General features: G+C 46.4%; 1 protein-coding gene across 1 annotated transcript; it reads left to right on the top strand.

Annotated features, from left to right (window-relative positions):
* Nucleotides 1-1,161: 1,161 nt before the first annotated feature.
* On the top strand, nucleotides 1,162-20,641 carry LOC311521339 (uncharacterized protein; the record flags this gene model as incomplete). Its single annotated transcript, XM_084629620.1, has 5 exons — nucleotides 1,162-1,218; nucleotides 3,291-3,343; nucleotides 6,072-6,540; nucleotides 7,653-7,707; nucleotides 20,470-20,641. The coding sequence occupies exons 3-5, from the start codon at nucleotides 6,120-6,122 to the stop codon at nucleotides 20,639-20,641; spliced, it is 648 nt and encodes a 215-aa protein (XP_084485746.1). The 5' UTR covers nucleotides 1,162-1,218; nucleotides 3,291-3,343; nucleotides 6,072-6,119.
* Nucleotides 20,642-21,125: the final 484 nt, after the last annotated feature.

Raw genomic sequence — 21,125 nt, 5'->3', positions numbered from 1 at the left:
CACGTGACCGTGCTGACGTCGCCTCCTCGCCCGGTATCGCTTTGCCAGGTTCTGGTGCTGCATATACTGCTGGATAATGCGTGTGGTGTTTAATGTGCTCCTAATTGCCAAAGTGAGCTGAGCGGCCTCCATGCTTGCCTTGGTATGGCGTCCGCACAGAAAAAAGGCGCAGAACGATTGTCTGCCGTTGCTCTGACGGAGGGAGGGGCGACTGACAACATGGCTTACAGGGTTGGCTTCAGGGAGCTAAAATCAACAAAGGGGGTGTCTTTACATCAAGGAGTATTTCAGGCAGGACTTCACGGAGGGTTCCAATAAGAAATGGTGCACCTAAGTTATTGTTCTTATTGGAACAATGAGGTTAGTCTGGCCTCTGATTGATACATGGCTAGATTTACCTTGCGGCACCTTCTCTGTGAGTGGCTGCAGTGTGACCTAGAGGAATGAGTCCCCTAGACGGGGGAGGCGGGGGGGGGGGAAGCAAATGAGTACAAAACAAATCTGGTCTATTTCTTGTTTTGATCCACTCCAGCTATCTTTTACATCTTTGGCTGGCAGCAGACGGTGCAGAAGGACTGCATGCCATCCACATCTCATGGCTGCCCGGCAGAAGATGATGCAATAGGACTGCTAGCAATCTGTATCGCCTGCCTGCTCACCATAACACGGTTCAATAGGACTGACTGCAGGACTAAAGAGAATGACCTGGTCGAGTCACTCCAAATTTAGTCCCTGTGTGAAGGGTTCATGTTTAGCTATTCCACCTGGAAGCAGGCGGGGCACACCCTGACTGTTTTGTAGAAGCAATGCACACATTGCTCTATCCAAGGACAAGGGCTAGATATGAACCATGAGAACTTGATTGTTGGGACAGCAACTGTGGGAAGCTTTCTTAGCCTGGGCTCAAGGCCTGAGAACCAGGATTGTAGTAGATAAAGGATGGTAAATAAGTATATTAATCAACGTCATACATTCCTTTGTGTATCTTTTTGTGGTAGCAGTGTGTAATGCTTAGGGGGGAGAAATATAATAAAAGGAGAAGGTGGAAGGCGGGGGGGCAGAACAGCCCATCTCAGCTGACCAGCCTGCTTGCTTGCATAAAGCTGTGTTCTGTCTCATCATTGAACCGCCACAACTGGTGCCCAACGTGGGGCACTCAGCACTCACCTCGCCCGGCAAGGGTTTCAGACGCGTCACTCATCCGCTTCGTGGATCCCGGTGAGTATTTTTCATTGTGGTAAGTATGGGAAGCTCCCTCTCTGCTTTGCAAGTGCAACACCGCAATGAGCTGCAGTATTTGCTGCGTAAGGCTCAGCATGACTGCCCCGCTCGAGCACTTACTCTCCTGCTACAGGAGGTGCGTGCCCAGTGCCCGTGGTATCCTGAAGCCGGAAGCCTTAAGCTAGCAGACTGGGAGCGATTGGGCCAGACATTGCACGAAGAGCCTCGGGCGCCCGTGCAGGCTTTACATGCCTGGCACCTCTGTCGCGACGCGATACTTCGAGTCACCTCGGATAGGCCCTCTTTCACGAGGCTGGTGATCTCGCCACGCCCGTCGGCTCCTGTAGCCATCCCCGTTGCAGCTCTCCCCCCTTTCTACTGATGCAACCCAGCGTGTTGCTTCGGAAAGACCCTCTCCCATACCCACAGCCCCCCCTCTCCCTGCTTTGCCCCCAGTGTCTTCATTACCACCGCCTCCCTTGCCTTCCCCACCGGAGCCAGTGTGTGATCACCCTCCGTCCGTGGGGCCCCACGCTCCGGGGCCCCCCGGAGGGTCATCTGTATCTGCTCAGAAGCTTTCGCTGGTGCAACAAATGGTTCACGCAGCGAAAGCTCGATCAGATCTCACAGCGGAGGAGCTGGCTGATCTGGTCTCAGTTTGCCCGGTGACCTGGCAGAATGATGACCAGGGCAACCCCGTGGGCACCTGGACCACTTTGCCATACTCGGTGGTTAGAGAGGTAAAGAAAGCAATTCGTGAGTTTGGCCTGACTAGCACCTTTGTGCGTGGTCTCATTGAAGGGATAGGTACTGGGTACTCCCTAATCCCTGAGGATTGGAAAACGCTGCTGCGCATGATGTTATCACCCAGTCAGTATGTTATTTGGATTAGTGAGTATCGGCAGATGGCAGAACGCCAAGCTCAGGTACATAGAGAGCAGGGTATCATTTATGAGCATTTGGCAGGGGAGGGCCCGTTTGCTACTATTGAGATGCAGTCTCAACTCCCTCAGGCCGTCTTCCCCATTATTTCCACCTGTGCCCAGCATGCTTTCAAGAAGGTCCCGGATTCAGGCAAGCCTACCAAAAGCTTTGTCAGTATCTGTCAGGGTGCCTCAGAGTCCTTTTTGGATTTTACCAACAGATTGCATGAGGCTATCCTCCGACAGGTGGATAACACTGAGGCAGCTCACGAGCTCCTGTTAAAATTGTCAGTTGAAAATGCAAACGAGGATTGCCGCCGTGCTCTCCAGGCAGCGCAAGCCTCTGGTATTTCAGAGCTCTCAGACATGCTGCGGGCGTGCCAGAACATTGGCACACAAGCCCACAAGGCTGGAGTTCTGGCTGCCGCCCTGAGAAAAACTGGGAAGGAGGGGAAGCGTTGTTACCGCTGTGGTAAGGAGGGTCATTTTCAGCGGGAGTGCCGCTCATCTAAGGCACCAGCCCGACCCTCCAAGAAGTGCCCCAAGTGTGGGAAAGGTTATCACTAGGCTAATCAGTGTCGTAGCGGGTCAGGAAACCGCGCGACGGGTCCCCCCCGAACCCAGGGCCAAACGGGGGTGTTTCCCACTCAGACAACCGCTCCTCTGCCTTAAAATCCGTAGACTCTATGAGGGCGGCGACTGCTGGAAGTGCAGGGCTTGATTTGATCATGCAGGAGGACACAGACTTTCGGCTGCCAGGGGAGGTCTGTGCCATACCTACACAGGTGACGGGACCTCTCCCTGCCGGCTTTGTAGGTCTTGTTCTCCCTCGCTCACATGCTGGGAAACAGGGCTTTTTTGTCATTCCAGGGGTCATTGATGCTGATTACACTGGCATTATTAAGGTTCAGGTGTGGACTCATCTTCCACAGTCGCTCCCGCGTGGACGGTCAATTGCACAATTGATTTTAGTCCCCTATCAGGTGCCAGCTGCCGAGGATCGAACTTGGGGCGGAGGCGGCTTTGGATAGACGTTGTCTCACTCGCCGTCTCACAGTGCGTCTTCTCCACTTGTTGCTCTGACAATGTCAGTCCGCCCCTCGAAACCTCAGTTAACACTTCTCTTAAATGATGTTCCTTTTACAGGGCTGGTGGACACTGGAGCTGACGTTACGGTGATTCGTGATCTGGAGTGGCCGGTTAGTTGGCCTACGGTTCCTTCTAAAGAATTGTGGGGGATCGGGGGTAGTAAACCCGGGCGCCACAGTTTGTCTTGGGTCACAGTCTCTAAACCGGGAGGCCGTACCCTTGCTACTATCCGCCCTTTTGTACTCTCTGTCCACCTCAATATTTGGGGCCATGATTTACTTACAAAGTTAGACACCACCCTTGATATTAACATCTGATGGCCCAAAACCCTCCCTCACCCACCGTGCCCTCCGCATTACCCTTGGTATGGCAATCCTTAGAGCCCGTATGGATTGACCAGTGGCCCCTCCCTCTAGAAAAGCTAAAAGCGCTTCATTCGCTTGTGCAGCAGCATTTGCAAGCACAGCGACTGGAGAGCTCCACTAGTCCCTGGAACACCCCGGTGTTCGTTATTAAGAAAAAATCGGGTGCTTGGCAGCTGTTACATGATTTAAGGGAAATAAATAAACGCATCCAACCTATGGGCCCCTTGCAATTTGGCTTACCAAATCCAAATTTAATTCCTCAAACCGATCAACTTTGTGTGTTAGATTTAAAAGATTGTTTTTTCACCATCCCCCTTTGCCCTCAAGATCGCGAAAAATTTGCATTTACGGTGCCACAATATAATAATCAGCAACCCTCTCACAGGTATCAGTGCAAGGTCTTGCCCCAGGGAATGCAAAATAGTCCAACCTTGTGTCAGCTTTTTGTGGATCAGGCCCTTGCCCCTTTCCGTGCCCAGTACCCTTCGCTAAAGGTCTACCATTACATGGATGACATTTTGCTAAGTGGTCCCCGGGTCACGGCACAACATCTTGAATCTTTATCTCAGATTCTCGGCCAAAATGGCCTGTTAGTGGCACCAGAAAAAATCCAACGCTCTTATCCCTACCACTACCTCGGATATAAGGTTTTACAAACCTATGCTGCTCCGGTTCGTCCGGAATTAATTCTACCTCAACCCCTAACCCTTGTTAAATTACAACAGATTTTGGGTCATTTAAATTGGATTCGGCCCTACTTTCGTCTCCCCACTTCAATGCTGCAGCCGTTGTTTGAGCTCCTGCGTGGAGCCCGGGCACCGGGTGCAGTTATTGCCATCACTGAAAAGCATACTGCCTGCATTCGACAAATCAATGCAGCATTGAGTCAGCAGTTTGTGGACAGACTCCCAGAGGTCCGTCCCTTACGATTGGTTCTTCTTGCCACCCCTCATACGCCAACTGCGGCTCTGTTTGTACCCCGTACAGACACAGCCGTCTCTATTATAGAATGGCTATACCTTTCATCCACCCCTCCTCGAAATATTTATCCGTATTTAGATGTCCTATCTGATCTTGTTCGTAAAGCCCGCCACCGTGCAGTGCAACTCACTGGCACTGATTTAGTTGCCATTGTGCTCCCCTTGTCCCGTACTGAATTTGACTCTTTGTGCCACACCTCCTTGGCCTGGCAGGTTGCTCTTTGTGATTATGTGGGAGAGATTTCTTACAATCCTCCAAAAGATCCTCGGTTGGTCATTACCCAAAAGGTGCCCCTAGTTGTTCATCATCTTAGCCGCTCTCAACCCATTGTTTCCGCTGTCACTCTTTTTACTGATGGCTCTCCCCACCGAGGTGTAGTCACTTATCATTTGGGTGACCCCCCCTCGTTGGCATTCTCGTTTTACACTGCCTCAGCGTTCTGCACAGCGTTCAGAATTGGCTGCTGTTATTTTGGCCTTTCAACTTTTTGCTGATTGTCCCTTTAATTTAATTGTGGATACCCATTATGTTTATCAGGTAATTGATCATTTACCCCTTGCCCTCATTACCCCTCAGGTTGATGCAGACCTCCTTCGCCTGTTTTTGTCTTTGCAGCATCTTCTTGCCACTCATCATTTCCCTTACTTTGTTGCTCATATTTGCAGTCATACCCCTCTGCCTGGGCCACTCACTGAGGGCAATGCACGCGCTGATTGCGCGTTGCGTGGTCAGGTAAATTCCCTTTTTTCTGACCCCATTGAAAGCCATGCCTTTTTTCATCAGTCTGCCTCTGTTTTGGCCCGGCAGTTTCACTTTCCTGCTGATCATGCCCGTTCCTGCCCCCACTGTGCTGCTGCTGCTCCTACTTTTTCTTATGCCGTTAACCCCCGAGGTACCGCAGCAAATCAGCTGTGGCAAATGGATGTTACTCATGTGCCACAATTCCGCCCCTATTCGTTTTTACATGTTTCCATTGATACTTATTTGGGCTTCCTTTGGGCAACCCCACAACGTGGGGAAGCCACTAACAAAGTTATTCACCATTTGCTGGCCTGCTTTTCTGTTATGGGTCGCCCCTGCCAAATTAAAACAGATAATGCCCCAGCCTACTGCTCTGCAGCCCTCTCCACCTTTTGTGCCCGCTGGGACGTCCGTCTTAAATACGGAATCCCTTATAATTCCACGGGCCAAGCCATTGTTGAACGTGCCAATCGCACACTCAAAACCTTGCTAGATAAACAATTAAAACAAGGGGAGCTGCGTCTCCGAACCTTAGGAGACATTCAATAACAAATGCATATCCTCTTGTTTACTTTAAATAATTTAACACTGAATGCAGATCAGCAGACCCCTGCGGATCGGCATTTTCACAAATCTGAGGTACTGGAAAGACCGCGTGTCTTTTACCATCAGCTGCCCGATCCACAGTGGCTGGGCCCAGTACCTCTAATCACTTGGGGTCGGGGATATGCTGCTGTGTCTCTCCCTGCAGGACCGTTGTGGGTTCCAGCTCGGTGTGTGCGACCGGCACTTAAACAACATGGCATGGCACCAGGGGCTGTCGAATCCCATACCAGAGTTTCAGCTGACTTTGGAGGAGACCGCGTTGCCCCCCGAGTCGACAACGACGGGACGGAAACGGAGGAGGCATAGTGTCCCAAACCGGCCCATGACATGGGGAGCAGTAAAAGCATTGGTCGCCGCGGCCCAACGAAGACTGGCAGCAGATCAACAGCCAGAGACTCCTGAGACTTTGTTTGTGGCGATTCTCGCCCAAATCACTGCTAATTCTGTGATGATTGTGTGCCTTTTGTGCCTGCTATTTCCTGTAGGGGTTGGCTCGGAAGCGCTTCCCCCGTTACGAGCCCGAATGACATATAACATATGGGAAAGATTGGCTTCAATAGCAAATTTTACCCACTTTTGTCTATCTAATTCTGTAGCAGCCGGAGATTTGTTAGGTACATGCCTTATTCCAGTATGTCATCACCCTGAGGAGATGGAGAATAAGACACTGTTCTCTGCTTATGCGAATCTTTCTTCCCAGTACTCTAGCATGGCTAATTGGGGCCCGGCCAACTATACTCTGCCTCGCACGGCTAGCTCCCTCCACACACCGTACCCGGCCGGGGCTCACAATGTCACCTGTGCGCGTGTAGTTAACTGCACTAGTACAAAGGTGCCCTTGGGCTGTCGAAAAATTTCTCAACCCCTTTTAAATTGTTCCCATGCTGTTAATGTTTCATATAATTATGGCCATATCATCCTACCATCAGGATGGTTTTTTACTTGCGGTTCACGCACCTTTAATTATATTTGAAGGGTCATAAGGGGTCATATATATTTGAAGGGTCATAAACCATTCACTTTTCTTTTTTAGTCTGTAACTAAGCTGAGACTGTCTTAGCTCCTCAAGAGCTCTTTCAGCTCTTGAGAAGTATAAATCTAGGTACGTTAAGCAAACTGTTTCCTTTGCTTGAATTGCATTTTTTGTCTATTTTTGATAAATCTTGATTTTGTTACAACTAATGTACAGATAATTCCATGCAGAAATCCTCAAAGATGAGAGAACCTCATAACCTTTAAGGAGACACGTTGAAAGGAAAAAAGCATCCTGAGCATATATCCCCTCTCAGGTCGGATCCAAACCCAGTGAGCAATATTGCCTGGAGGCTAAAGTGGGTGAACTCATGAGGAGAACCCAAAAGATCAGGGCAAAGACGAGCGCTGATGGTGGGATTGGTCACAGAAGCTTTTAGTGGACCCATCTAGTTGTACTGTTGCTTTAATTGAATCACCCATGTGATTTTATTGTTATAATATTGTCCTTTCACCTGATCCCTACCATACTGGGTGTTGTCTTCACTCATCACATGGTGTGTAAAGTACACTCTGAACCTGCAGTCACATTTGCATAGACCCGGTGCTCACCCCGATCTGACTGAAGGATTGGTGCCTTAAATTGCAAGCTCTTTGAGGCAGGGACACATATTTCTCTGTATAGTATCAGGCGTATTTTTGAGTGTGGTAAAATACAGCATAATAACAATCATTTTATTTGCTGTGTCTTCAGTTTCTAGAAGGAAGATGTTATTTGATGCCGTTGTCCAGCAAGTATTGAATTTGCAGTATGTATTATGAAATGTTTAAGTGCTCCCATACAAGGCTCTTGTGTTTGATAGAAAATCTGAGTCCTATCCTTTTGGCTACGGAGGATGCATAGAAGTTAGGCTGCATGAGTATGTGGAACTTGTCAGAGGATGATTCAGAAAGCCAAACGAAAAGCTCTGGCCACGGCCCCTTTTTACCACGCAAGCACCCCTCTCCCATTATCTGCTGCAAACAGGAAGATAAATCTTCCCTCCCACATCATATATGGAAAATGCCCCAACACAGATGACATCATAATGGCTGAAGAGCTAAACATGAGCTGTGTGAACACTTTTCCTCCTCTCTTCCTCCCCCACATAGAATCATAGAATATCAGGGTTGGAAGGGACCTCAGGAGGTCATCTAGTCCAAACCCTGCTCAAAGCAGGACCGATCCCCAATTAAATCATCCCAGCCAAGGCTTTGTCAAGCCTGAAATTAAAAACTTAGAAAAATTAGAAAGCTGGCTAGATTGTCGGGCTCAACGGGTAGTGATCAATGGCTCCATGTCTAGTTGGCAGCCGGTATCAAGTGGAGTGCCCCAGGGGTCGGTCCTGGGGCCGGTTTTGTTCAATATCTTCATAAATGATCTGGAGGATGGTGTGGATTGCACTCTCAGCAAATTTGCGGATGATACTAAACTGGGAGGAGTGATAGATACGCTGGAGGGGAGGGATAGGATACAGAAGGACCTAGACAAATTGGAGGATTGGGCCAAAAGAAATCTGATGAGGTTCAATAAGGATAAGTGCAGGGTCCTGCACTTAGGATGGAAGAATCCAATGCACCGCTACAGACTAGGGGCCGAATGGCTAGGCAGCAGTTCTGAGGAAAAGGACCTAGGGGTGACAGTGGATGAGAAGCTGGATATGAGTCAGCAGTGTGCCCTTGTTGCCAAGAAGGCCAATGGCATTTTGGGATGTATAAGTAGGGGCATAGCGAGCAGATCGAGGGACGTGATCATTCCCCTCTATTCGACATTGGTGAGGCCTCATCTGGAGTACTGTGTCCAGTTTTGGGCCCCACACTACAAGAAGGATGTGGATAAATTGGAGAGAGTCCAGCGAAGGGCAACAAAAATGATTAGGGGTCTAGAACACATGACTTATGAGGAGAGGCTGAGGGAGCTGGGATTGTTTAGTCTGCAGAAGAGAAGAATGAGGGGGGATTTGATAGCTGCTTTCAACTACCTGAAAGGGGGTTCCAAAGAGGATGGCTCTAGACTGTTCTCAATGGTAGCAGATGACAGAACGAGGAGTAATGGTCTCAAGTTGCAGTGGGGGAGGTTTAGATTGGATATTAGGAAAAACGTTTTCACTCTGAGGGTGGTGAAACACTGGAATGCGTTACCTAGGGAGGTGGTAGAATCTCCTTCCTTAGAGGTTTTTAAGGTCAGGCTTGACAAAGCCCTGGCTGGGATGATTTAACTGGGAATTGGTCCTGCTTTGAGCAGGGGGTTGGACTAGATGACCTTCTGGGGTCCCTTCCAACCCTGATATTCCATGATTCTATGATTTTTCTGGGGACTGAGGTGAGGCTGACTGGCCTGTAGTTCCCAGGATCCTCCTTCTTCCCCTTTTTTAAAGATTGGCACTACATTAGCCTTTTTCCAGTCATCTGGGACTTCCCCCGTTCGCCACGAGTTTTCAAAGATAATGGCCAATGGCTCTGCAGTCACAGCCGCCAATTCCTTTAGCACTCTCGGATGCAACATGTCCAGCCCCATGGACTTGTGCACGTCCAGCTTTTCTAAATAGTCCCTAACCACCTCTTTCTCCACAGAGGGCTGGCCATCTACTCCCCATGTTTTGATGCCCAGCGCAGCAGTCTGGGAGCTGTCCTTGTTAGTGAAGACAGAGGCAAAAAAAGCATCACTTCACCCCTACTAGGCTAGCTGATTACACTACTGCAGCTGATGTCCTAAAAGGAAAATACATAGGTTTTCTATATATGCCTGTCAGAGATATGCTAAAGGTTCCAGCCTCTGTCTCATAATGAGCACAAGTTTCCCTTATGTCAATTTACTTTTGTATTTCATTCGTGACTTAGAGCCAGCCGATCTGTTAATTTTAATCAACCCCCACACAATGGTGATCTTGCTTTCGCCAACCCACATACAGTTAGGTCACAAATGGTGGCACGAATCAGATGCAGAATTGATCGGTGCAAAGCGTTTTTTGTTTAGTTTGTTTTTTAAAGAAAAGAAATTGAAAGGGCATCATTCACCAGTCAGTATGTATTATGAATCTACTGCTGGTCTTCCACTTTTCAGGGAAAATGCACAACGTGTATTTTGTGGGTCCAGCTGCTTGCCTCCTCTATGAAAAAAACTCATCCCAGAGCCATTGTTTACCATGGTCCTGCCTTTACAGCACATGCCTCAAGGTTGTGTTTTTGTGTAACAGATGTCCTGTCATCCCATGTGTTCTGAATGAGTTCATGACCATTCTGTGGTACTACACTTTTTTTTTTTTTTTTTTTTGCCACAACCCCTTTGTCTGCCCTTCCTCCCCAGAAGAGGTAGACTCTTTAGGAACATAGGCACTGAGCAACATGATCACGTGTAAACAGGGCTGTAGTTTTCTATAAAAGGGACTTTTGGCAGAAGATTTGGTACTTGCAGCATTAGACAGGCTGCCCTACTAAATGTGTCTTTTCTTAGCACATATGTCCTATTAAAACTGGCATACCCCCTCGGGAGCTGGCACAATGCCATTTTAACACATGGCCATGAAGGTACACTATGTATAAGCTTCAAATGTGCTTGCTGAGAATAGGATCCTGAGTCAGGAATATTGCTGTGATCATCTCAGCTTCCTTACCCATAGATAAAAGCTTAAGCCAACATTTTCAATGTCCACTAATTTTGCATGCCCAATTTTAGACACTTTGTCTAATTAACTGATGTTAAGGATCCCCAGATTCAAACTGCCTTGGAGTGACTGTTGGTGTTACTCCAATGGATGTGGGGAGGTGTGCAGCAGCCTTGCTCATTGGCCCAGTGTTGGCATGGTTGGTGAGGTGGAATTCCCTTTCCAAATCCTCCACACTTCACCTACCTTGGCCAAAATACACAGGCTTTATGCAAGCAGAGTGGAGTTCATCTACAGAGGATACAATTAAAAATAGTTAAATGTAGCTAAATATAGTGAACTTGGGCTCTGTTGAATCAAGATTGGCCTTCAGTTGGGAAGGAAGCTGATTAGGTTGGAGAGGAGTGCAAAAATAAAGTCTCAAACATTTTGAGGATCTCTGCAGGGCAGCTCTGAATTTAGAACTCATGACAGCTGCCATGCTCGCAATCCTGGAGAAAAAGGCAAAACACACTGCTTTATCTATGTGCTTGTGACATACCCTGGGTATAATCTAGACTAGTGAGTAGGTGTGTCACTCCTGCCCTCTAACCTGGGGTGCCCTTACACTGCTTTGCTGTTGTTGCCTCCACACCTAGACTGCTCACAAACAGTCTCTAGCTTGTAAATCACTCCCAATTATGTCTGTGTGCACTTGTAGCTTGGCAGTCACACCCAGGCTTTTACCAGACTGAATTATACAGCAGGGTGACCCCCACACACTCCCAGCCCCAAATCTCCCCCCACAAATGTATGTGCCCACCCCTTTCCTGGATAATACAAGCTCATATAAAGTCCATCATTTTATTAATAGAAATGATATGCACAAATCCCGTTATCCCAAATGGAGGTTCCCAAACACTTCCGTTCAAGCACACTGGTTTAGATGAAACAAGTTTATTAATTACAAAGAGATAGATTTTAAGTCAACACAAGTAAAGAGGCATAAGAGTCAGAAATGGTTACAAGAGAAATAAAGATAAAATGCAACTAATGTTCAACTTAACAAACTATGTTAAATTCAAAGCAAAGTTTTTCTCACCACATGCTCTCAATAGTGTTAGTGGCCAAACTTCTAGGCCAGGACCCCTTCTTCCATATAATGGCTGCTTCCTTTGTTCCTGCTGGTGCAATGAATCAATGGACAGAGAGAGAGAAAGAGAGAAGAGGAGAGGTCCCTGGGCGTGTTTCCCCTGTCTTTTTTATAGTTGTCTCCGACCTTTGAGAAGCATCTTCAGGGATTATGGCTACAGGCAGACTGTGTGGATGGGAACCCCAGGCTGTGTCCTTACTAAAATGTAGATTTTCTGCCCAGGCCCCTTTTCCTCCCAATGAATAGCCACTTAACAGATAATGGCCCATTGACCTGAGGCACTAGCTTGCCCTTTGCCTCTGAGGAACTGGCTTGGCCGCTCCCCAGCCTTGGAATGTATTTTAGTAACACCATACAGTGGAATCTTATAACTTTACATACAATGTTGCCAAACATATTTTACCAGGATAATAATGCCCAGCAAATTGTGAGTTTTGAAATGATACGTCACAAGGCACACTTTGTACAAGGATTACTACAATAGTGTACACTGGTATATTCTGTCACAGTGCCCTTACCCTGTCCTAAGCAGACTTCTAGGAGAGGAAAGGTGGCTTTCTGTGCATGCTCATTCATTCCTTGACTTCTACTGCCAGCAAGGATGTTTGCTGTGGTGGTGGTGAGGTCTGTACTGTTGATACCAGTCCTAGGTCAGGGTACACAGCTAGAGTGAAAGAGGAGTTCTGCTGACGTAAAGGGAGCTCTGCCAATTTATACTGGTTAAGAAACTGTCCCATAATCTCAGTCCTTAGCATATCTCAGGTCTCAAGAAGTTTGCTGTGGAATAGAAGCATGTCCATATAAATACCACTGTGTCATGGTTCTCCCATTACAAATGTTTTTTTTCACTTTGGGCTGTGTTACATTTGCTCACAGAAGTTGCTGTGGGAGCAGTCACTACCCATTTTCACAGTCACACCACATATGCTAATATCTTCCATCTCACATTTGTTACTTACTATGTTCTAGTTGCCTGAAGTGTGCTAGGTGCTTCTCACAAGATAAAGAGAGGTGTGGACCTGCCCCATTCTAAGTTTGAGACATGATACAATAAGGGAGGGTTACCAAAAGCAAGGAGGAAATGGGATGGGGAAAAAAGAATGAGGGCTACAGCAGCACAATCACAGGATTACTCTGTTTAAACATGTGCATGTCTTTGCTGCTGCTAGTTTCTTGTTTTAGTTTTTTAAAATAAGTAGTGAGGCAAAGAAGAGGTAAGTGAGAGAAGATTAATGGTTCAGTTATTGTATTAAGTCAGTATCACTCTCTCACTTATTTCCATTAGTATTTAAAAGAGAAATAAATAGTTTTTAGAGGATGTTTCCCTTACAACATTTCCAGCAACAACATTCAAGTGCATGAGATTTGAACTCGCTGGAGTATTTTGCCTAACCTTGGCCATAGCAGCATAGGGAAGGTTGTATGATGATTCTTTGTTGCACAACTGGTTCAACAGATCATACCTCTCAACGGCTTTATAGAAGAAAGGACTCCCCTCATTGTAAAGCATCTCTGCCTCCATCCCACTCTCATCTTGTGGTTTCTTGTTTTCATTATTGTAAACTACTGGCATGAAAAATATGAAGCTGAAGTTGTGGGCAACATTATTTACAATAATGTTATGTCATTTAAATCTTTTTGAAGTATTATTTCTTGTGGTCTTTGTCCTTCATTGTGTCCTCTATGATTATTATCAAAACAGTACAAAACTGTTGTAAGAAAAATACTACATAGTAGAATGGACAATAATACTCTGAGTTTCTCCACCCCCAAAGAGACCAGGGCTAGTGGATAATCAGCCAGGGGCCCTAACATCTTCAAGGACTAAACACATTTGTAGTTTGTTGTACACCTTTCCTCTCATTCCTTTTATAAAATACAACCACTCTGAAAAAGAAAAAGATCCATAAAAATTAAAAGATGTCCACTCTATAATTGTAATAGTATGAAGGATAAAAATATTACTACTTTACTAAAAGGTAAGATCATAAAGCTGTAGTATAACTTCTGATGTATATAACTTGTTGAGATTCCCCTCTCCCCATCAAAAGCTGATAAAATCAGCTTTCACATTGTCTTTTTCATTCTGAAATCAATACCATTCAGCTGAAGTCCTTGATTTCAATGGCAGCCAGATTGAGCCCTGACTGCCAATTTATTCCTAATATCAGGAGGAATTGATGTTGAAAGGGAGCCATGAATTCACTCAAAAGGAAAAACGTGTTAGGCCATTTTCATCTTGTGCACATTGCAAGACTCAGACTTCTTTATGTGAAGTGCTGCTTGGTAATTATAGAGCATATGCATGCATATTTAATGCTTACGTGTTAATAAAAGGCAACAACATATGCTTTGTCAGTGAAACTACATGATTTGCATTGCAACGATGAAGACAGAGAAGAGTAGCAAACCCAGCTGTTATAATAGCAACAGAATGAGTTATGCTCAACAGCAACCATTGAGCAAAGGGTCTGGAGCTGAGAATAGGAGCTCTAAATGGTTTTTTAGCATCTCATCACCACCCTAACTACAAAGCAAAGATAACATCGTACCACACAAACAACAAAGTGAATGTGCTGATATCATTATTAAGCTGGTTATGCAGGGACAGATTCTGATTCCCTGACTGTTGAGGGGAGCCCCACTGAAGTTAATGAGACTATTCACCGAGGACAGTGCTACCCAGCACAAAGGTATCGGAATCTAGTTCAAGGTGATTTCTAAAGTAGTCCTTGTCACTTTTACAATGGTCATCACCATGACAAATGTAACAACGCTATGAGACAGAGGATGACGAGAAATATATGTTACTAACATTACTGAAAGGCCAGAGCTGATCTTTTTCTGAGCTGTGTATGATTACCTGGGATGGAGTGTTCACCTCACACAAGTCCTGACCAGTTTAATGTTGGCCAGAAAGGGGCAATTAACCATATGCTGTACCTGGAGAGGAGCCGGGGGCTTGATAAGACCTAACTGCAGATGAAGCCCAACTGGGAGAGGAGCTGGGATAGAATTATAAAGCCGGGAAGTGATTTTTTTTTTTTTGAAGCAGGACAAAATTTTATTTACATAACACACTTACAAAAAATCACCAAAAAAGATCAAACAAAACTGCAACAAAACAAAAGCAAACACAATGTATAACACAGCAGCCTTCAGGGGAGAGAAGTGTTCAGGCTTGCCTGGGCCCAGAGTGGGGGGGCTTCCTCGACACTCATGGTCTTCCACCTTCCTGAGTTACCTGATGGCCTAAAGCGGGGGGGACTTCCTCGAAGGCATCAAGGGAGTTGGTGGATCTCCGCCCAGATATGTGAATGTACTGAGGATCAGAAAACGGCCCTACAGTCGCAGGAAGCTTCATTGGCCAACCTCCTCTCTCTGGTTTTATAGATGGCTGTTTTAGCTAGGCCTAGGAGGAGGTTAACCTGGAGATCCCGCGACTTTGTGGGGCCACGGATGGGGAGTGTGTAAATAAAAAGGTGAGGGGAAAAGTGCAGCCAAAAGCATAATAAAATATTCATGAGGAGCCGGAAAAGGGGCTGCAGCCTGGCACACTCTAAATATACGTGTGCCAGGGTTCCCCTCACGTTGCAAAAAGGGCAAGTATCTGGGATGGGGGTAAACCATGTCAAAAACACGCCCGTGCTCACAGCTCCATGAAGGAGCCACCAACTGATGTCCCCGACAGGCCTCGGGACCAAGGTGGAATACAGGCTGGCCCATCGGGGCTGCTCACCCTCCAAAGGTGGCAGGAGGTCCTGCCACTTTGTATCCGGGCGGGACACCAGGGTGAGGGCGTGAAGGGTGTGAAGCGTGAGTGTGTATAGATGTTTCCTTGGCATGGTTTGGAAGCTGACCGGCTGCAGTTCATGCAGCCGCCTCGCAGTGAAAGGGTGAGGGGTTTGTTGGGATCTACGGGGTAGGGGCCCAATTGAAAGGTCAGGCGGGCCTGGGGTAGAGGGTGGGCGGGGTGCGCCCTTGCGGAGGACTCGGTTGAGATAAGCCCGAGCAGCGGGCGTCAAAGCGGCCTTCACCTCCTGAAGTACGCGCCAGGGGGTATGAGGTCTGGAGAGCCACATGCACCGAGCGAGTGTCAGGGGATCCAGCCAGTCTCCCTGGTCGTAGTCCAGGAGGTCTCCGACTCTCGTGACTTCCGCCAGGACCAAATTCTGGCGCACTGAGCGGGACTCCGCCACCTGCACCCTGAGCTGGGGGTTGTGTAGCAGGGGCTCCGCGAGGAGATCTGCTCCCACGGTGGCCGCCGCGGACCTGGTCATTGAAAACAGTTTCCAGGTCCGCAGGAGGTCCTGGTAGAAGACCGGCAGCCCGGAGAGGTCTCGCGGAAAACCTCTCAGATAGAGATAAAAGAGCTGCTGGTCGCCAGGAAGTGATAGGAAGCAGCAGTGGCTGAAGGGGCCTGAAATCTGTCTCTAGAGGGGAGGGGAGTTGGTGAGGGACAAGGAGAAAATCCAATGGAAGACTAAGCCCTGGGAACTTCCCCTGGACTAGAAAGTCTGGCAAGTGGCCAAGAGAAGTGAAGTAGCCATGAGGAGCAGAGGATGCTGTGGAAGTAAACCCAGTGATAGACCAGGAGGCAAGCAGGTGGGGTAGCAAGGAGCTCTGGGAAACAACAACAGGCACTGAGACTGAACAGACCTGGAATGCTAGTCATAGGGTCCCTAGGCTAGAACCTGGAGTGGTGGGTGAGACTAGGTTCCCCTACCAGCCACTAGGAAGTGGCACAAGACCTAGAGTGGAACGGAAGGCTGTCTGAGGCAGCATCTGGACAGCTTGTTCGGTGGGACTTTGATACCCTAGAAGGGGAGGGGACCTGACTGAAAGACCAAGTCAGGAAGAGGGCGCATTGTGAGTTGCAAAGAGAGACTGACCACAGTGCGGGCAATGGGGCAGGCTCTGTCCACCTCCTCTGATGCCCCAGAAACATCTCAGACCCTGTCCAGTAAGTGGCAACTGTGTTTATATTCCCTTCACCAATACAGTCATGCGCAGGAAAGTATTTACCGTGTTTCTTGCCCTTTAGCCCTTTCCCACAGGGCCAGAGAGAAACAGAGGTCTCCCTTTCTTGAGATCTCAGCACTTACTGGGCTCAGCTAGCCCAGGTTTTCTCTCTCGTTGCCTTCTTTCAAACCCCTCAGCTGATGGCTAATTGGTTAGTAAGCCCTCCCAGCCTGATCAGCTAATTAGCTACATATCCCCAATCAGCTTTCTCCAGAGGAAACTATTGGTGCCTCAGGATATGACTACATGGTAATTAAAAAACCCATAGCACACAGTCTGACAGCCTGGGTCAACTGACTTGGGCTCATGGGGCTTGTGCTGCGGGGATAAAAATTACCATGTAAATGTTTGGGCTCGGGCTGGAGCCTGGACTCTCAGACCTTCCCCACTCATGGGGTCTTAGAGCCTGGACTCCAGCCTGAACCCAACTGACTACATTGCAGTTTTGTAGCCCTGTGAGCCTGAGTCAGCTGGCCCAGGACAACCGGGACCATGCTGAGAGTTATCGCAGTGTAGATGTACCCTAAGAGATCAGAGTGCTGATTCAACAGGGTAAAAGCTAATTCCCAGACCAACCAAGAAGGAGGCACACCTGCTGTGAGTGCAGCCCTTTATGATACCCTTGGCCAAAAGAGAATTCTGCACATTTGCTGGCACTTAACATTAAAAAGGTCATAGAGCAGTTTTTAAACTAAGGGCTGGGGGAAAGCCGACAGGTGCAGAGGAACACATGGTTCAGACATCCCTTAGGGGAGGATCTATTAATAGAGAATCTCTATGTCCTAGTGAGGATGAGAGGATGGAAAATGATAAAATATAGGTAGGGTCTGATCAGAAACAGTCAAATAAAAAAAAGTCCAATTCAACTACATCATGTGATGGCAGATAGCTAAAAGGAGACAAATTTTGAAAGTACTTATATACCAATATTAGAAGTCTAAATAATAAAATGAGTGAACTAGAGTGCCTTGTCTTAAATGAGGATATTGACATAATAGGCATCACAGAAACATGGTGGAATGAGGGTAATCAATGGGATACACTAATACCAGGGTACAAAATATATTGGAAGGACAGAACAGGTCATGCTGGTGGGGGAGTGGCACTATATGTGAAAGAAAGTGTAGAATCAAATGAAGTAAAAATTGTAAATGAATCAAACTATAAAATCAAACTATGAATCAATCCATAAAATCTCTATGGATAGAAATTCCATGCTCTAATAATGAGAATATAACAGTATTCCCGACCACCTGACCAGGATGGTGATAGTGACTGTGAAATGCTCAGGGAGATTAGAGAGGCTATTAAAATAAAAAACGCAATAATAATACTGTGGGATTTCAATTATCCTCATATGGACTGGGTACATGTCACCTGAGGATGGGATGCAGAAGTAAAGTTTCTTGACCCCTTAAATGACTGACTCTTGGAGCAGCTAGTCCTGGAACCCACCAGAGGAGAGGCAATTCTTGATTTAGTCCTAAGTGGAGCACAGGATCTGGTCCAAGAGGTGAATATAGCTGGACCACTTGGTGATAGTGACAATAATATAATTAAACGTAATATTCCTGTGGCAGGAAAAACACCACAGCAGCCCAATACTGTAGTGTTTAATTTCAGAAAGGGGAACTACACAAAAATGAGGAGGTTAGTAAAACAGAAATTAAAGGGTACAGCGCCAAACGTGAAATCTCTGCAAGTTGCATGGAAACTTTTTAAAGACACCATAATGGAGGCTCAACTTAAATGTATACCCCAAATTAAAAAACATACTAAGAGAACCAAAAAAGAGCCACCGTGGCTAAACAACAAAGTAAAAGAAGCAGGGAGAGGCAACAAGGTATCCTTTAAAAAATGAAAGTTAAATCCTTGTGAGGAAAATAGAAAGGAGCATAAACACTGGCAAATGAAGTGTAAAAATATAATTAGGAAGGCCAAAAAAGAATGTGAGGAACAGTTAGCCCAAGACTCAAAAAGTAATAAGCAATTTTTTTTAAAGTACATCAGAAGCAGGAAGCCTGCTAAACAACCAGTGGGGCCACTGGACCATCGAGGTGCTAAAGGAGCACTCAAGGACGATAAGGCCATTGCAGAGAAACTAAATAAATTTTTTGCATCTGTCTTCACGGCTGAGGATATGCGGGAGATTCCCAAACCTGAGCCATTCTTTTTAGGTGACAGAACTGAGGAACTGTCCCAGATTGAGGTATCATTATAGGAGGTTTTGGAACAAATTGACAAATTAAATAGCAATAAGTCACCAGGACCAGATGGTATTCACCCAAGAGTTCTGAAGGAATTCAATGTGAAATTGCAGAACTACTAACGGTAGTCTGTAACCTATCATTTAAATCAGCTTTTGTACCAAATGACTGGAGGATAGCTAATGTGACGCCAATTTTTAAAAAGGGCTCCAGAGGTGATCCCGGCAATTATAGACCTGTAAGCCTGACTTCAGTACTGGGCAAACTGGTTGAAACTATAATAACGAACAATATTGTCAGACAGGGATAGATAATAGGACAGAAAATATCATGTTGCCTCTCTGTAAATCCATGGTACGCCCACATCTTGAATACTGCGTGCAGATGTGGTCACCCCATCTCATAAAAGATACATTGGAATTAGAAAAGGTTCAGAAAAGGGCAACAAAAATTATTAGGGGTATGGAACGGCTTCCGTATGAGGTGAGATTAATAAGATTAAGACTTTTCAGCTTGGAAAAGAGAGCTAAGGGGAGATATGATTGAGGTCTATAAAATCATGACTGGTGTAGAGAAAGTAGATAAGGAAGTGTTGTTTACTGCTTCTCATAACACAAGAACTAGGGGTCACCAAATGAAATTAATAGGCAGCAGGTTTAAAACAAATAAAAGGAAGTATTTCTTCACACAATGAACAGTCAACCTGTGGAACTCCTTGCCAGAAGATGTTGTGAAGGCCAAGACTATAACGGGGTTCAAAAAAGAACTAGATAAATTCATGGAGGATAGGGTCCATCAACGGCTATAAGCCAGTTGGGTAGGGATGGTGTCCCTGGCCTCTGTTTGCCAGAAGCTGGAGATGAGCGACAGGGGATGGATCACTTGATGATTACCTGTTCTTTTCATTCCCTGTGGGGCACCTGGCACTGGCCACTGTTGGAAGACAGGATACTGGGCTAGATGGACCTTTGGTCTGACCCAGTAGGGCCATTCTTATGTTCACTTAGCCCCACCATGTTAAAAAAATTATGTATGTAAACATGCAGCAAACACTGTTCTCTATTGTTCCAGTGCAGAGCGTGGAACACGTTGCTTTTCTCTTTATTAGAAAAACAGACAATGATGGGAAAAATCCTAGAAGTTAGAGCTTGGAAAGACTTATTAGATCATCTTCTCCTGGAATGTATCAGCTTACGTTAGAGATGAAATACATTATTATTGCTTTTATTAATGCTTTTATTTTGTTTTGCAAGAGAATGAATGAAAGACGCCATCTGCTGCCACCTCCTCAAAGCACAGTAGGAATCCAAGAACTTTGCCACTTCTAGAATGAGAGAGAATCTAAGACGGGATTTCTCTTGAATTCTCCCTGCAGAACTACAACCAAGCAAAGGAGGTCCTATTTCACACCTGAGATTTAATCAGTGACAATAGTAGCCTGCTTGATTCCTGGGTTGACCAGAGAGATCATTTATATCAGTGCTCCAAGGCCTGCACTGGCTTCCCGTATGGTTCCAGTATTCTTATAGGTATTATACTAAAGAAACCAATGCCCCTGTTTACTAGGTACTGTGCAAAGAGCTCTCATTCCAACAGGATGCGACAGTGGACTGTGATCAACCATATGAAGGGAGAGAAGGAGGACGAAGGAAACAGTAACAAGGACATGTTTCACCTCAACTGGACAAGGCTCTATGCCTCAGTTGCTTTGTATGTAAAAGTGCGACAATGTTTGTGAAGCACATGAAGATCCTCAAATGAATGGCTGAAGTGCAAAGTGCAAATGTTTTATCATATCTGTCACTTGTTCAGAGCAACTGCACCTCTATTCCCCCTCTGTGGTCTAAGGGCACTCAGTCAGGCTTCTGGCTTTCCTTCCTGACTGGGGTATTTCCAGGCTGCACTGTTCCTTGTCTACACTGTGAATTCCCCAGCAAGTGAGACCGCTTAAAAGGCTTACCTTGCCTTCTCCTCAGAAGCTATAAATAGGGTAATTGCTCACAGTTAAGGTACCACACAATCCTTTCAAAGCAAGCACATTTATTCTTTAAGGAAAAGCATTACAGGGAACACATATTAAAAACAATACAAGAACCTATTGTTGTACTAATAAGCTTACCAGAGATCACCTCAATATTTCCACAAGTGCTGGGTATCAATCCCTCCGACACTTTCCCAGGACTGGGGCCCTCCCCTTGGGCAGAAGGTCCTGTCCATTTGCT

The sequence above is a fragment of the Lepidochelys olivacea genome, assembly GCF_965140295.1.
Source record: "Lepidochelys olivacea isolate rLepOli2 genome assembly, chromosome: 5".
NCBI classification, from domain to species: Eukaryota; Metazoa; Chordata; order Testudines; family Cheloniidae; genus Lepidochelys; species Lepidochelys olivacea.
The sequence above is the reverse complement of the archived record's forward strand: the minus strand, read 5'-3'. Positions and strand labels throughout refer to the sequence as shown.